This window comes from Erpetoichthys calabaricus, chromosome 2 (assembly GCF_900747795.2).
Source record: "Erpetoichthys calabaricus chromosome 2, fErpCal1.3, whole genome shotgun sequence".
NCBI classification, from domain to species: domain Eukaryota; kingdom Metazoa; phylum Chordata; class Cladistia; order Polypteriformes; family Polypteridae; genus Erpetoichthys; species Erpetoichthys calabaricus.
This window is the reverse complement of record NC_041395.2, coordinates 219,642,233-219,659,521: the sequence shown is the minus strand read 5'-3', so window position 1 is coordinate 219,659,521 and position 17,289 is coordinate 219,642,233. Positions and strand designations below refer to the sequence as shown.

The 17,289-nt window shown below is 38.0% G+C and overlaps 1 protein-coding gene across 3 annotated transcripts in view; it reads right to left on the bottom strand.

The window, feature by feature from the left end:
• The window catches only part of bmpr1aa (bone morphogenetic protein receptor, type IAa), a 246,835-nt gene that overhangs the window by 17,562 nt on the left and 211,984 nt on the right, over positions 1 to 17,289 (bottom strand). For 2 of the 3 annotated variants that reach the window (XM_051922671.1, XM_051922672.1), the window contains exons 4-6: positions 9,367 to 9,532; positions 9,077 to 9,179; positions 2,740 to 2,839 (exon numbers count right to left, since the gene is read on the bottom strand). In XM_051922671.1, coding sequence (XP_051778631.1) covers positions 2,740 to 2,839; positions 9,077 to 9,179; positions 9,367 to 9,532 — 369 coding nt within the window. The remainder of the gene's footprint in view (positions 1 to 2,739; positions 2,840 to 9,076; positions 9,180 to 9,366; positions 9,533 to 17,289) is intronic. The other variant, XM_028795175.2, reaches the window with a different exon arrangement.

Sequence of the window (17,289 nt, the reverse complement as noted above, 5' to 3'; positions counted from 1 at the left end):
TACCCCCGAATAAGACAGATCAGTAGCGTGACCACCAGCGTTATCCATAATGAGAAGGACTTTGAATGGCATGCCCTTCTCTGCTAGATACGCCTTCACTTGCGGGATAAATCACTGGTGGAACCAGTCGGAGGTCAGCATCTTCGTCATCCAGGCTTTTGCATTGTGCATCCAATGTACGGGAAGCAGATTCTTGTTTTTGTTTTTTAAAATCCTTGGGTTTTTCGACTTGTAAATAAACCCTGGCTTTAACAAAAATCCAGCAGCATTGCCACACATCACGAGGGTCACACGATCCTTGTATGCTTTAAAGCCAGAGGCTTTTGCTTCCTCTTTGAACAGGAAAGTTCGCGATGGCATTCTTTTCCAAAACAAGCCCGTCTTATCCATATTAAAAACTTGTTCGGGCCAATATCCACCTTCGGAGGTAATCTTCTTGAACGTTTCATTCACATAAGTTTCAGCAGCAATCGTGTCAGCCGAAGCAGCCTCGCCTTGCAGGGAAACGCTTTTTAAGCCGTAGCGTTTCTGAAACTTTGCAAACCACGCTTTGCTAGCAGAAAATTGCAGTTTCTTACGTGGTGAATCACTGGAGGTCCCTGGTTGCGGATCTTCTACCTCTTCTTCATCTTCTTCGCGGTTGCCACTGTCGTCTTCTGGTTCCTTAGCGGCAAAGGTCTCGTACAGGCTCTTAGCCTTTGTTTGGATAATGTTCGAATCCAATGTTATGTTTTTCTTTCGGCAGTTGGCTATCCATATGGCCAAAGCAGATTCCATACGGACAATTGTTTTATTACGAGCCGTAACCACTCTCTTCGCCGACTTTTGAAAGGTGATGGTAGCCGTCTTCCTAATGTTCGCCTCTTCCTTCTTAATGTAGTGAACGGTGGATTCGTTCACGCCATATTGGCGGGCCACAGCCGCGTACGTTCTCCCTTCCTTCAACATATCCAGAAGTTTTACCTTCTCAGCGATCGTCATCATTGTTCGTTGTCGCTTAGGCTCAGCACCAGCCTTGGAAGAAGGAGCACGTTTGGGAGCCATTGCAGGGGGTGAAAATTGAAGCGAAGTTCAACATACAGTAATCCACAAAAAAATCACACACAGCACACTGTAAAGTAAACCGCTCAGCGAGAAAGCTTGAAGCGAATGACAAGGGGAGATACTGTGGGATCTAGGCAGCAGTCAAAGCACCAATCACAGGCCCGATTAGAAAGCGGAAAGCTGTGATTTGTCATCTCCCTCCCATGTGACAATCACAGCCCGTGCTACAACGCACGTAGTCACCGAACTTGTTTTGTTATTCTTAGGCTAGGAAATACTACTACATGTACTATGTTTAAAAAACCGCGAAGTCGTGAATCCACGATAAGTGAACCGCGAAGTAGCGAGGGATTACTGTAATACTATAGGTTCTTTGGTAAATACATTAGAAGGATGGAGCAAACAGTAAAGAGGAACAAGGCAAAACTATGGAACCTCGGTTTGCGAGCATAATTTGTTCCGGAAATGTGCTCGCAGCTTAAAGCACTCGTATATCAAACTGAATTTCCCCATAAGAAATAATGGAAACTCAGATGATTCGTTCCACAACCCAAAACCATTCCAAAAACTATAAAAATGATTAATACAAAATCTAAAGTAAAAATACATAAAACAAATTAACCTGCACTTTACCTTTGAAAAGAATCATGGCTGGTATGAGTTTCTAAACTCTTGTGGGATTTCACCCAATGGGACGACACGCGGAAGAGCGTCCTAAAGCAATCGCAGTCTCCTAGCGCTGTAGCAGTTTGCTGTAAAAGCGAATCCGAAAAGATCGCGGACATGCTATAAGCGCCTGCCATCGATAGGTGATACAAGGAACAAGGAACATTATAAATGCGCAGGGCATAGTACTACTTGGCCACGACCCTGCCTGACTGCTGTGTCTGTGTATAGGAGAGTTGTGATCACATGAAGCTCAGCAGACAAAGCGTATACATACTATTCGTATCAAGTTTATTGTTATCGTTTATCAAGTCAAAATTTATTAAAAATTTTAGCTTGTCTTTCAAAACACTTGTAAACCAAGTTACACGCAAACTGAGGTGCTACTGTATACTATTCAGTTCCATATAGGCTAGGGATGGCCATGAGCGAGAGCTCATTCAGTTTTTATTGGCTACTAAAAATGTTAAAATTTAAGAAAGTAACATGTACCGTATAATGCACTGAGTGGGCGGTGAATAAAATCAAGGACAGAAAATTAAAACGGTACAATCAAATATTAGGCTGAGCTGTGACCTTTAAAAACACTAATGTAAACAAGAATGCAACTTTTAAAGCTGTGAAATCACTGCAATGTTTGATTAAAATGAGTGGACGCCACAGTGAATGTGGAGACATATAAGAGAAGCTGACAATACACACTGACCGTTTCCCTGAACTCCCTTAAAATGATAAGCAAATTAAAACTTTTGAGTACTGCATATAAAAATATGTGACAGTAATTCTTAATATTAAAAATACTGCCTATTTGGCTGAGGTGTAAAAATGTTTTTTCTTTTTTCAGGGTCAGAAACTCACAAGATGCATTCTTCAATAAATAATGAATTACGAAATTGAGAACAGCAGTCTGGAATTAGAGGAAAAGCAACAAAGATGAAATCCTTGAAGCATGCTAGTAACTGTTTGTAGCCTGATTCACACTTTTCCTATATACACTTCAGTCGGATGGCAACAGTTCAGCACTACTACCTTTCGGAATTGGAGGTGGCAATGTAGGCTGCAGGTACCGATTGCAAAAGTCCGTCTGGCAGCACTCAATTGTTCTTCTTGACTGTGCACGAGGAGAGTCCTGAAGAAGTATTAATCAAATAAGATGCCATATTAAATATTTATTTCAACATTATACAGTTATTTATTACAATGACAACTGTCTACACATCTCTCTACTGGTACTTGAGATAAGCAATAATACTGTAAAAACTAAGAGCAGAAAATTCCCTGTGTACCACAGTATAATATACTTTGAAATAACTGGAATAAATGTTTTAGGTATGATAACTGAAATGATTTTTCAAATGACAATTTACACAAAAGAAACAAACAAACTGAATTGATGAAATTTCAATACAGAGTATATTGCTAGTATTCTCTAGTATATATTTGTACATTTAGCCATTGCAGGGCTGTATGTATTGTTTGCCTATCACCACAGAAAGGACTGACTGGCCCAATAGTGAAATTTCTTTGCTAGATTAATTAAAAATATTAACACATTTACACAAATAAAAAAAGATATTATATGAGCCAGTTCAAAAATAATTTCTACCTGTAATCACAGTTTTATGTAAAAGTATATTATTATCATAATCATCACACAGTAAAATATAGTCTCAAAACTAAAATACAACAGTTAATTTTAGAACCAGTTTAACCCTCAATAGTGATAAGTCTCTTATGGTTAGCTGCTTAAGTTGTGAAGTTTGACAATGTGTTGCATTAGTTACCTGGAAACATCCAATTATTTTTCATATTTAGGTGCCATTTTGATAAGGTGTTTCACAATCAACTTGAATTGACTAGTCACATAAATATGTAATTGAACTGCCAACAACCCTTTTTTAGATATCAAGCAGTTCAGTTTCAGGAATTGAAAGAGCCAGGAGTCAGTGCGTATCTTGGCAGCAGGATCGAAAGTAATGCTGGTTGGCGTGCCAGTCCAACTCAAACCATATTCACGCACACGTCTACACTCACTCATACAAAGGGCAATTTAGTTCCCAGTTAAAGTTTAGTTTAACTGAAGATCAGTATACACTAACTGAATAATGGCAGGAGTTATTTGTCAACAATTGCACAGTGTTGCATGAAAGCTGACCATGAATACATTAGAAGGAAAGACAACATTGCCAAAAGCATTGAGCTTATCCAGTATCATGTGCAAATGAGGCACAGCTGCACCGTTCTGAATATCACTTTGATTTCTATGTTGAGTTGAAATGAAAATACACACATTTAGTGGCTGTGGGTAAAGTACTCAATGTTCATGAGATCTACTCAAGTGCAACTAATTGAACACTGCAGTACTTTTACACATATGGGGTTTAATTGTGGTTCAAAATAAAATGCTCCTGGCAATCTTAGTCTTCAGAGAACTAAGATGCAAAGCACTATCACAAACAGGGTATTTAAGCATACTGTTTTCAAATATTTTTTACTATTTTCGACAAAGGCATTATTGAAAATGAATGTGCATTTCTGCTCCTTACAGTTCTAAAAAGCAGTTTTTTTACTTTATATTAAAATATTTGCTATTAAGGAGACACTTTCAAACATGTATGTCTCATCCCAAGTGACAAAGTTAATACCATTCTGAAGTGAATGCAACACATCTAGAAATGCTGCTCAGCAACACAACATTAGCTGAATGTCATAATACATATTATGACTATGATAGACTATGAAAATGCTTCATTTAACAGCCTTGGATGAGAATGGTTATTAGTATGGATCATGTGAACTTTCATTTTGTTTTAAAATATTTTAAATTTTCATTTGAACTTATATTATTTTTCAAAATATTTTTTTATTTTGAATTTATGGAAATAAAGCACATCAGCTTGTTCACTGAAAAAAGTTAATTATACCAACTCTTATTTTATATATTCTAATGTTCTGAAAAAACTGTATTTTGTCTATTACAGCATCACATGAAGACTACTGCACTTTATTCTATTGTTTAACTTTGAATATAGGCTAATAAGATTTTAGATTTTCTAAATCTAAGAAAATTAAAACAGACAAAATTTGCCATTTTCTCTAGACATTTTCACCTCCGTATCTCCAGAACAAAACATGATATCGAAGTCATTTTTACTTCAAAAGAACTGAAACGACTGCCTAACAAAACATCGACAAATTTAGGTGTTAATGTTAACTACAATAATTATTGAGACATTTTAAATATTTTAGCATGTTGAAAAAATTTATTTGATTTTCAATCTTTAATGGCTAATCACATCAAAACAGTGTTTCCTCTTTTCTGAATGCTCATTTTATGACAAACAGAAAAAGATCCTCCTCAATTTTTGTTTAGGGCAAATATGTGTGCAAATTACCTATTTGCACTGAGATCCATTCTTGACCTGGAGTAATAAAAGTGTTTTGAGAAGGTGGGAGTGAGGGAGTGGAGATTTTGTAGGGACTTGCCAGGAGCGTTGTTCAGGGAGGAGGGTGGGTGTGTGTGATCAGTGAAATGATCACTGTTCTAAAAATAAGACTTTGAGCAAGATTACCTATTTTTCTTTAAATTTTACATTTAATTTCAGTAACACTTTGCAAGGGCTTAAATGCTAGAATCTCTGAAGCTTACGATTTTTTTCGTTAACATTTTACTGACATACGCCAAAAAGCTCATAGCTCCTCATCACTCCTCTAACAGCCTGCTTTTGTTTTGCAAACATGTGGTTTAGCAGAGCACAGCCTGCTACACCCCCTACCCCCGGTTCAGTCAGATGAAGGCATTACCCTGGTGTAGGGGTGGGCGGTATGACCAAAATTCTATATCACGGTATTTTTCTAAACTATCCCGGTTTCACAGTATTTGATGGTATTTTTTTCCCATGCATGAGTGGATGTTAAACACATTTTCCACTGCAATTACTGGCTAAGAATAACCTATTCCACTGTCAAGAGCATTGTATATTGTACAAAAAAAAAAACAACATTTTAATGTGCACACAAGTATTAATACAGGTTTGCATTGCCCCATTAAGTGATACTTTTCAAGGGGGTGGCACTAATGAAGAGAAGGAAATCACATTGCATGACAGATGCAGTCAAAATATAGAACCTTTTTATTTTACAAATTTTGTAAAAACTTAAATTATAATTTTGACAACATATTTTCAACCATCCAAAGAGGTATTTAGACTTAGGAAAATATCCAGAAGTGCTTGTCAAAAGTTGTATTGCACTGAACATGTCTTAGAAAAGGAATAAATAAATATTTTTTGTAAAACAACTACACTTTCTGTTAATGTTAACAATCTCTGTCCACTGACACGTTAAAGTGACTTTTTAAACAACTTTACCATCATTAAACTGCATAATATTTAAACTAATAAATAATAACAATAAAATAAATAATTGTATTATTACTGATAGTTGCACTATTACTTCAAGGCTTCAAAAGCCCAGGTGCATTACACAGTATTCACCAAATTAAAATAAAATAAAACAAGTGCAATCTTGGTGATGACATCTTTACCAACTGATCATTTAGGCAAGCTGCATTAATATGGACCTTGCTTCAAGCTAAGCTATATACATAAATAATACAACTGCAACTTGCATTTATAATTGTATTTGTGGTATAGCCCTACGGAATCGTATTAGGGCCACGGTGAAGAAAAAAAAATACGGACACGGGGAAGAAAAAAAACAAAACTATACATCGAGAATAAAGTCGACATTTCCGTTTTATTCTCGCCGTTTATGTCGAGATTAAAGTCGACATTTCCACTCTATTCTCATAGTTTACTTTATAATTAAAGTAGAATGTCGTAAACTAAACTTCATCCTAAAATCATTGTTTAATTTACCAGATTTTCTCAAACCCCGTCATAAATTAATGTAGCACATTAAAAGCTTTGTGTTGTGTTCCCCGACCCAGTTGTTAATCACTACGCTTCTTAAACTGACTTCCTCCGCACTAAGAGGAGACAGCGATCACCATACAGAATCCATTCACTGTATGATATTCCTGCTCTCTGAAAATTTAGAATGCTAAGATAAATACTTGATATCATTTTCATGATGAAATGCATTAAAGCAGGTATTAAACATGCACGGTAGTGTGGCGGTAGTGCTGCTCCCTCGCAGTAAGGCGTCCCGGTGTACGTTCAGTGTAGAGAACTTTATGGCAGGTGTGACGAGGCTCCAAAAAACTGGATGTATGAATGGGTATCGCACAGGTTTAACTTAAATATTGTTTAAATGTTGGGTTTGTGATCTGGTGGTCGGAGAGACGAACACAGAATTCAATGGATGTTATTCTGAGCAGGCTTTCTTTATTGCACGCTTGCTGTCTCTATCTGACGTACCAAAACCCAAACTTCTATCCTTCCTTTTTCTTTCTCCACATAACCAATCACCACACGATAAATGTCTTTGTGAAATTAAAACTAGTTATAAACTTAGCCCACGGAGTGTTCAGAACTTTAAAAATATCTTTGTTATACATGTTTAATTAAGCCATCCATTCAGGGTTGTGTCCATCCCTGAACGAGTTGCCAGTACATCGCAGGATGAATACGAGCAAAACACACACTAGCAGGGTCAATATAGCATACCAAAACCTCACATCCTACATGATTTTGAAAGGAAACTGAAGCGCCGAGTAAACCCACCAGAAAAACATGCAAATGCAAGGCAGTGTACACCCGGGACACCCTTGCTGCAAGGCAGCAGTGCAACCTCCACGCTGCCATGCCCCCACATGATTAACACATGCTTTAATGCATTTCACCATGAAAATTATATCAAGTATTTATCTTGGCATTCTAAATGTTCAGAGAAACACTTTCACAAAAAATTGTAACAAAACAAGTATGCTTTTTTCAAGAATAAAACTGAAAAAAATTGGATTTAGCACTTTGAGTAGTGAGCAGCAATTATTATTCCATGATAAAAGCATACATTTGATGCGAGTCTGTAACATCCTGTTTATATTTATGGTACTTGTAAAAATTAAGGGATAAAAGCAGACATACAAACAGAGCTCAATCATTACTTCTTGGTGTCATGTTGAGGAAACAGGCACCGCAATGTCTATTTTTTTTAATGTTTTTTAATTCATTTTTATTCAAGAATCAGAACAATACTGAATTAAAAATAAAATTCAAATTCAGTTTTATTCAAGAATCCAAAAATAAAACTGAATAAAAAATGTCCGCGTGCATGGAAAACATTCACCATAGACATTATGGTGTCTGTTTGCTCAAGAAGAAACAAAGAGGAAATTATTGAGCTCTGTTTGTAGGTCTGCTTTTAACCCTTCAGCTGTAACTTTTACAAGTACCATAAATTTACACAGGATGTTACAGACTCACATCAAATGTATGTTTTTATTATGTGATAATAATAATGATAATAATAACAACAACTGGTGCTCACTACTCAAAGTGCTAAATGCAAGGACGATGTGAGATTTGAACCTGTGACCTTGGGGTTGCTAAACCGTAGCTTTTCCACGGCACCATCTGAGACAAACAGCGCTATAACTGTGACAACTATTTGAAAATGAAACGTGCAAACGCACAAATATGTGAAAGTCTTTTACTGTGTACTGACTGATAGTTGGGCTTAAGCTAACAGGTCAATTAAGCAATTTTTCTTTGGTTTTATTCATGAATAAAAACATACTTATTTTGTTACACCTTTTTTGAATGTGTTTATTGGATATTTGGGCTTCACTCTACACTTCACGTCAACATTATACTGTAACATATGAAAACATTTTCTGTTTTAGATTCGCATTTCTTCTGTTATTCTGTATTTACACAGATCATTGTAGACACTGAACATACATGAAACGAATGTACAGTATTTCAAATCACGATATTCCATTACCTATACAATTTCTTACAAACACATCATAAGATAAACATTTAAACACAGACTTGAACTGTGTGAATTGCAGCAGGGCGATGCCTTCATCTGATTGGATGAGGTGTGTAGCAGGCTGCGTTCTGCTAATTCACACATCTGCAAAAGCAGGCTCTTAGCGCAGTGATAAGTAGATACAAGCTTTTAGCCATATGTTAGGAAAATTTAAGGTCAGGGACAATGAAAAATAATCGTAAGCTTCAGGAATTCTAGTATTAATACACTCAGAAGCACTCCTTTTCCTGTGAAGAGGAGGTCCTAAGTGTCAGGTAGTAACATACATTTTACCACTATTCTGTGTGAAGAACTTCTAGTATAATCTAAAATTCAACTTTGATGTGATGGGAAAAGTATACCAAAATTTTCAGATTTCAGTAAAGTCAAGATAGTAGCATGGTAGCATTTGATCTCCAATATTTACCTTGCACTGGAAGTCAGAACCTTCATACTTCATGCACCCAGATGTCAGAATGGCTTCTCCATGCTCATCCTCTTCCACTATGGCAAAACAATGGCCATTTGTTCTGAATGGAAAAAAAAGAGTGAAGTCTACTGTCTGCAGCAATTTAACAAACTAGATCACAATGAACTTTTGACAACAGTGATAAATAAGCATGTTTATTTTAAGTGAAGTGTCAGACTATATTCCTCTACACAAAACATAAAAAACCCCCCACAAAACAGCATAAAATAAAAAGGATTTAAGCTCACTCGCATGTGTTGTTCTTTGCATCTTCAGGACAATGCCCAGAGCAGTAACAACTTAAGAATCGTGCTGCATCCTCCGGTGCCACTGTTGATCCATCTGCAAGCTTCTTGTCAGAGCTTGAAATACCTCCTTTGCCCTGGAGCATGTGATCTGGGTTCTGCCCTGCTGCTTGGTGTTTTTTTGGGGCAGGGAGGAGGATTGATGGGAATAGGAGAGAAAAAAACATGCTTTTTATTTGCATAAATGCATTAACATATTGTTATATAAAGTAATGTTGTGTCTTTTGTAGTCACAATTAACTTATCTACTTTAAAAGGTCATTATTTCTGGGAATACTGTTTTAATATACATTTAAACACTGGGATTTTAACAGGTCTGCGGTGGGTTGGCACCCTGCCCAGGATTGGTTCCTGCCTTGTGCCCTGTGTTGGCTGGGATTGGCTCCAGCAGACCCCGTGACCCTGTGTTCGGATTCAGCGGGTTGGAAAATGGATGGATGGATTTTAACAGGTTATATACATTTGCAAATATAATCTACATTTAAACTTCTGAAAATACAGGTTTTATTTTAATTTATTAGGTTACTTAACTTCTGCATATGACTGCTTTAGCTTTATGATAATACTCTATTTCTCTATGTGATCCTAAACATGGTGGGGTGGTGGGGTTGGAACTGAAATAAACCTTTAGCCTGGTTAGGCTTAGGGTAGGGGATATTACCTTAAGTATGCACATAAGCTTGTGAGTGAATCAGTGTAAGTATTCCGTGATTCACCATATACAGTTTCTGCCATTCACCCTATGCTGTCAAGGAAGCTTGTGTCACCAAGCAACATTGCATTGGAAATGATAAAGTAACCTAGAGAGTAATTCCAAACACAATACAATTTTACAGCTGAAGAAATCTATTCACTAGGAATAGTCCTCGGAAGTGTGAGGCAGAAATGCTGTCTCAGCACCACAGTGCTGTAAACTTCAAAACATCTATAAACACTAAAATACACAGTTAAAACTAAACGTTTATGTTCAATGTACATGATTGTGAAATACAGGCAGTCCCTGGGTTACGTATGAGATAGGGACTGTAGGTTTGTACTTAGGTTGAAATTTGTATGTAAGTCAGAACAGGTACATTACTTTAATAAATGTTATTGTTGACCGACTGTAACCAAGTGCTCTGGCAATGAATGATGGAGTTTCACCTCTTTCTGACCTTTTTATTATTTCTACTTTATTTTCAATGGTGATGGTTTTTCTCTTCTTTACTATAGCACCAGCACTTGCATCAGATTTGTGTTTCAGAGATAGTCTTGAAGGGTGAAGACAAAAGGTTAAGATGAGCTTTCTGTACAGCACTGTACACGCTATCACAGCAGGTTAGGCACCAGTCGTCAACACGTTTGATGTATAGGGTGGTCCAGATCTAATTATGCAATTTTCATTACGCTATAACTTATTCAGTTTATTACATTGAAAATCACCTGAAAAATCCCAGACCATCGAGAAGTGTATGAACTGACAACACGAAGAATCGTCTTCGTGCCAAACTGGAATCGTCCCCGCATAAATCAAAGTCATCCAGACGATCTGGATCTGCAGAATTAAATCTGGACCACCTTGTACTGACAAGAGACAAATTCCTGCTATGTGCGTAACAGTACAAGCAGGCTTCCTATTGAGAATGAATGGGGGCAGCGAGGGGCGGTTCATCACCAGCCCACATCACAGTCACCTCCACTACAGTATGTTGCCTGCAGTGTCCCGCCGCACCACCACCCCCATTCAACAAGCAGCCATCCGAGGCACACTACAATGCTACATACCTCCCCCTCCCAACAAATCCCCCCCCCCCCCACCAGCACACCCCCTCAATGGCCTCCATTCAGCTACAACCACTTGCAGCAGGGGGCGACAGTGAAACCGCTTGCAGCGAGGGGCCGCCCGACGGACACTGCACTGCGCGAGCAGCAAAATCGACCCCCTCCAGCGTCCCTGGGCCGAAGATGACGGAGCGGCAGTTACTGAGGTGCATGCGTCGCAGTTGCGGCCCCGTTCGTATGTTGTAGGTCGGGTGTCCGTAACCTGGGGACTACCTGTAACGCAATTTTTAAAATTATTTTTAATTGGCGGAAATAAGCATCCTTAGCTTTTTGTACTTGTATGTTTTTTTAATATGTTTTGGATCATGTTATTTTTCAAAGTTCACAGTACTTGAAAATGATTGAACCATTTTTTAAACCTACTAATAGGTTTATGAAAGCAATAAAGTTCAGAAGTAAACAGTAAATAAACTTCATGGCAAACTTTCAGAGACTGGAGCATCTTCCACTAATGCAAACAGGAATTTTCCTGGAAATACTTTCACTTTTGCCAATCTAAACAAAGATTCCATTTGGTCTTTACTAGAGATCTCACTGACAAAATTACTCCTCTATTCAGAAATAAAAATCATTAAAAGAATACCTTTAGTCACCTGACTGAATCACAAGGTTAACTATATTTACCATGGCTTTAACCTATCACTGTTTTTATTTTCTCTTTAAGTACTTGATTATCCTGCATCATCACAGACAGACAAGGTCACTCACTATAAGAACATTAAAAAAAGTGCTTTTGGCTTCAAGCATTTCCTTTTTAAAGGAATGTGCTACTTATTCATGTTTAGACAAGCTTTCAGTTACCTAATCAGTAGAATACCTATGTTTATAGTCTACAGCAGATCCATAGACACACACACACCAAAGAAAAAGCTTTCCCACCCTGGCTTTCCTAAATAAATAATGCAAACTTAATATTACAAATCTAGTAGTTGCATAATCCTCCGAATAGATTTTAAGTATGATCTGTAGACTGAGCTTTTGACACTACTGCGAAGAACATACAGTGCTTGTAAGAAGTACGTATCTCTTGGAAGTTTTCACATTTCAAACAGAAGAAGAGAAAAAAAAAAAACTTAACTACTTAAAAAAAAAAAATCCAGTAAATGTTTTCAGTTACAATTATTTTTAGTATTGATCATTATGGATTTTGACATAAAAATGTACGGCAAAGACATGAAGAACTTTTCTTGTATTCTATTTGTTTAACACCTTTACTTTGGGTTGGGCATTTAATGCTGCAATGACACATTTTCATAAGAGATTACAAACTATAGAGTAGCTTCTAAATCAGGATTACCTACACTGAGAGCATTAGGTGTAAAGCAGGAAGCAACCATTGAAAGTTCAGATGTTATGTCTATCAAATGTCACACTCATACCCACAACATACATCTGGAGTTGACAGTTAATCTTAAAAGCAAATTTGTTTGGATGAGGAAAGATAACCTTAAATATCCACAGAACAGAAAGAGAAAGAACACATGAACTCTATTTAGGCAGTGACCAGGCCTGGCTTCAGTGCCAGTCTTATGGAGGTAAGGTAGATGCAACAAGCACTATACCACGAGGCCAAATTACTTATCTCTTATATACAGTAATCCCTTGCTACTTCGCGGCTCACTTTTCGCGGATTTTATATGTAAGCATATCTAAATATATAACGCGGATTTTTCGCTGCTTCGCGGGTTTCTGAGGACAATGGGTCTTTTTACTTCTGGTACTTGCTTCCTCAGTTGGTTTGCCCAGTTGATTTCATACAAGAGATGCTATTGGCGGATGGCTGAGAAGCTACCCAATCAGAGCATGCAGTTAAGTTCCTGTGTGCTGCTGATTGGCTCAGCGACGGAGTGCTGCATTAACCAGGAAGTCTCATCTCACTCATTCAGCATTAACATGCTCCTGCTTCAGGGGCCGTGTCCAAGCGCCAACAGAAGATGCAAATGATTGCAGAAAAGGTAAAAGTTTTGGATATGTTGAAGGAAGGGAACAGCTACACCGCTGCAGGACACCATTACAGCATCAATGAGTCCACGATTCTTTTTATTTAAAAAGGAGGAAAAGCATATAAGATCTACAGCCACAGTGTCCTTTAACCAGGGCACAAAACGAGTTGCAAGTGGACGTGATAAGGCAGTAGTCTGGATGGAATCTGCTTTAGGAATCTTTGCAACAAGGTTGACGACGTCATGACCGCCTACAAGCTGCTCTTCGACTGGAAAAAGAGGCAGCGGCAGCAACTGCCGATCACACTGTTTTTGCAGCCTCGCAAAAAAGAGCCAGTTCCTACTACTACTACTACTACGGATACACCTTTGGAAACCGTGGAGGAGGTGCCCTAGGAAACAGCACTGCCGTCTGAAGAGACGTTAAATACAGTCATCGGCTGCGCAGTAAAAGTCATCATCACCTTCATCATCATCATTTTTACTGCGCAGCATATTCATCACCATCATCACGTCATATATAGCTACGTGTACTTCGCTATACAGTAAGTGTAAACTTATCTACCGATTTCATATTGCTTAGCAGTTGTCCCTGTTATTAATAGAGTAAAGGGGGGGGTTGTAAACAATACAGGGAGGGTTTAAAAACGTCCAAATACACCTTAAATTAAATAAATATGGTGTCCCTACTTCGCGGAAATTCAGTTATCGCAGTCGGCCTTGGAACCTATCTCCCGCGATAAGTGAGGGATTACTGTATATTTCTCTTCTGGTTTGTCCTGCTTCCACTTCAAAACCGGTTCCGCCCACACGCAGCCGACACGGCATTTCTCGATTCCTATTCGTCCTCTTCCATGTTATGCACTATACTGGCCTGTTGAGCGTAATACATCCAACAAGTACTCGAGGTGCTGCCACAACGGTAAAGTAGCTTTACCACCTTTGCAGGAGCCACCTGTGTCTTTACAACAGCTTCTTACAAAGCAAACATCAGAAGCTAAAAATTATCGTGAACACATTCGAGAATACAACTCTTCTCTAGTGTTTGCTTCCATGGGTGCACAGATAACTCAACCTCCCGGCCACGGAACGTACTGTTTTAAAATACACGGGCAAATTTATCAACAAATCTCTCCACTATACGCTAACACTTCTACCTCTCCAGGATATGGACAGTTGTATGTTTTTGACACAGCGCAAGCTACTGAAGTACGCTTACAAAATAAAGCAAATTCTGCATGCAGCAAAAATTTACTTCTCCAGCTAGATTCCATGCTCAGAACCATCAACCCCTTCGCTAAATCATACAAACACATGCATTAAATTGCTCAGTCCAATCCAACAGCATCTGTATGAATGGTTTTCAAGGAAAACCCTAGGCAGGATTTACGATGATACAATGCCCTGACATGTCACACCGACGTTGCAGAGATTTTCGTCGGAGAAGATGGCGAAACACCTGCCGAAAGGGACATTTGCATCTATCCCATAGGCAACTCCTGTAAACTGACTTCCATGCTCAATATGAATTGCGATCCTATGGTTTACCCACTTTTATTCCCTTACGGAGACATTGGCTGGCACAAAGATTTACATGTTCCCGATAAAAGAACCGCTACGCGAATAAGGACTACTCAATGCTAATTTTACGCGTACAGATAATACATTTACTGCGGTGGGTTGGCACCCTGCCCAGGATTGGTTCCTGCCTTGTGGCCTGTGTTGGCTGGGATTGGCTCCAGCAGACCCCCGTGACCCTGTGTTCGGATTCAGCGGGTTGGATAATGGATGGATGGATGGATAATACATTTACTATTTTTCACTCCAGCGGCAAACAGTGTGTCATAGATGCGTATGTTAAAACAGAGGGCGCACGTCTCAACTATCTCAGATTACATCAACAAGATCTGCGCGTGGAACTATCAGACGCACTGCAAGCAAACGCTGAAAATAACGTACGTGTAGGCAAAATGATCATATTATCGTCCACATTTCCAGGAAGTCCAAGATACATGTAACAAAACTATCAGGATGCGATGGCCATAGTACGTAAATTCGGAAAGCCTGATTTATTTATTTTTTTCACATGTAATCCTGCTTGGCTGGAAATTCTACATGCACACTGCATCTTTCAAGAAATATTTATTTCTTCTTGATTTCTGAATTCCTTTCTCACCGTTTTCAGTTCCTATTCTTAAGAATTCCTTCTTATGCTACAGCGGGCGCTGGCTAGTTATTTTATATTGGAATAATGTAGCACTGAGAAATCAGACTCACATTTAAGGAGTGATCAGTTCTGATTAATGCCCAACTGATATGGATTTTTTTATAATAACAGTATTGATACATGGATTTTTTTTATAATAACAGTATTGATATGCAGACAGCAAATATGAACAATTGCTGATATTGCATGAATACTTCTGGCTTATTTAAGTATTAGTCGTCCTAGAAACACGTATGAATGAATGGACAGATGTGAAATGTATGATGTTTTCACATGAAATATCTTATAAAACATTTACAAAGGTAAATAAGAGATAAAAGAACATCCACTGTAAAAACTGCAATGGTTTTCAGAAAACAGATTAGCAATACTTAAGTGGTATGGACTTTAACTTGAACCTTACCAATACATTTCCTTAAATGACTTTGACTCTCACTGTCTCCTTCTATGTGTTCCCCTCTGTGAAAGGGGGAAGATACCATTTGTTTACACAAAGACATTTGGAAGTTTTATTATTTCTTGTGCAAAAGTGTCAGATTGTACTGGAGGAAACAGAAGATCAGAAAGATTTGCAGATATTTACTGAAAACTTATTAACTACTGGAGGCATCAGACATAACTTGTAAAACTTAAAAATTGTTAGTTTTAGCATCAACAGATACTTTTTATTAATATAGTAGAAAAACAACGCTTGTTTATAATATCCATCTGCAGCAGGACATTTGGGGTTTTTTTTCTTCAATTGCTGAAATCATCTGTTTGAAAACAAGTGGAATCATCATTACAATGTAGGATAACTTTACTTAATAAAAATTAACAGAGGTTAAACATAAATAAAAAGCACTGTTGAACCTTCTTAATTCAAATCACAATGACAGTGGTTGAAGCCTGTCCAGCAACACTGAGTGCAAGGCAGAAAACAGCTCTGGACAGAGGAAATGTCCATCTCAGCGTCGAGTTACATACACAGCTGCACTAACACTCAATTGGAATCTCTTCCCTCTGAACTGAGTGTCTTTGAGAATGTGGAAGGAATACCAGACCATCTGGAGGGAAATATGAGACAACATGGAAAAATGTGCACACTCTAAGCAGCTAACTACTGGTGTGGAATTTGAACCCCAGACAGTGTCTGAAAGCATAAAACAATGAAACACAATGGATTACATAATTATTAATTATGTTTTCTGAGTAAAGAACAACCAATGCTTTTTCTCTTTGTGTTACAGCTGCTTGCCTATTAACATTAGTAACCTGAAGACATGCAGGCAGATTAGTCACATAACTGGCTTTACCACTTGCTCACTGCCTACAAACATTGAGAAAGCAAAGTGTAACACAGAAAAAGTGTAGGTCTTAAAATACAGTATTTTATTTCACTACTGTCATTTGTAAAAGTAAAGCATCTCCGCTTGGTAAACGTAAGCCTGTTATTTGGTGTGCATGCAGGAAACCCAATTGCTTTACAAGTATAACTAAATTTACAGCCAGGAAGCCAGCTTGGAAAGGCCTATGTAAAAAAATGTCCGAGAAACAAGTAAGGACTCTTCTGAAAGCTGGTAAGCTCAAGAATTCAGTTATGTTTTTCGACAAAGACATGCCAGTCGCTTTGATATGAAAATAACCTTTGTTGTAGATTCTAAAGCATAACATGCATTTATTGATAAAGAAATTTTAATATGAAGCAATTGCTGCGAGGGTATATATGCCAATCAGCTCCAGTCACACCTTACGTATTACAATTTATTTGAGAAATACCAGTCTGGTTTTCGCACTGGTCATAGTATAGAAACGGCACTAACGCGGGTTGTAAATGACATTCTGATATCCTCTGATGAAGGAAACTCCACTGTAATTATGTTGTTAGACTTAAGT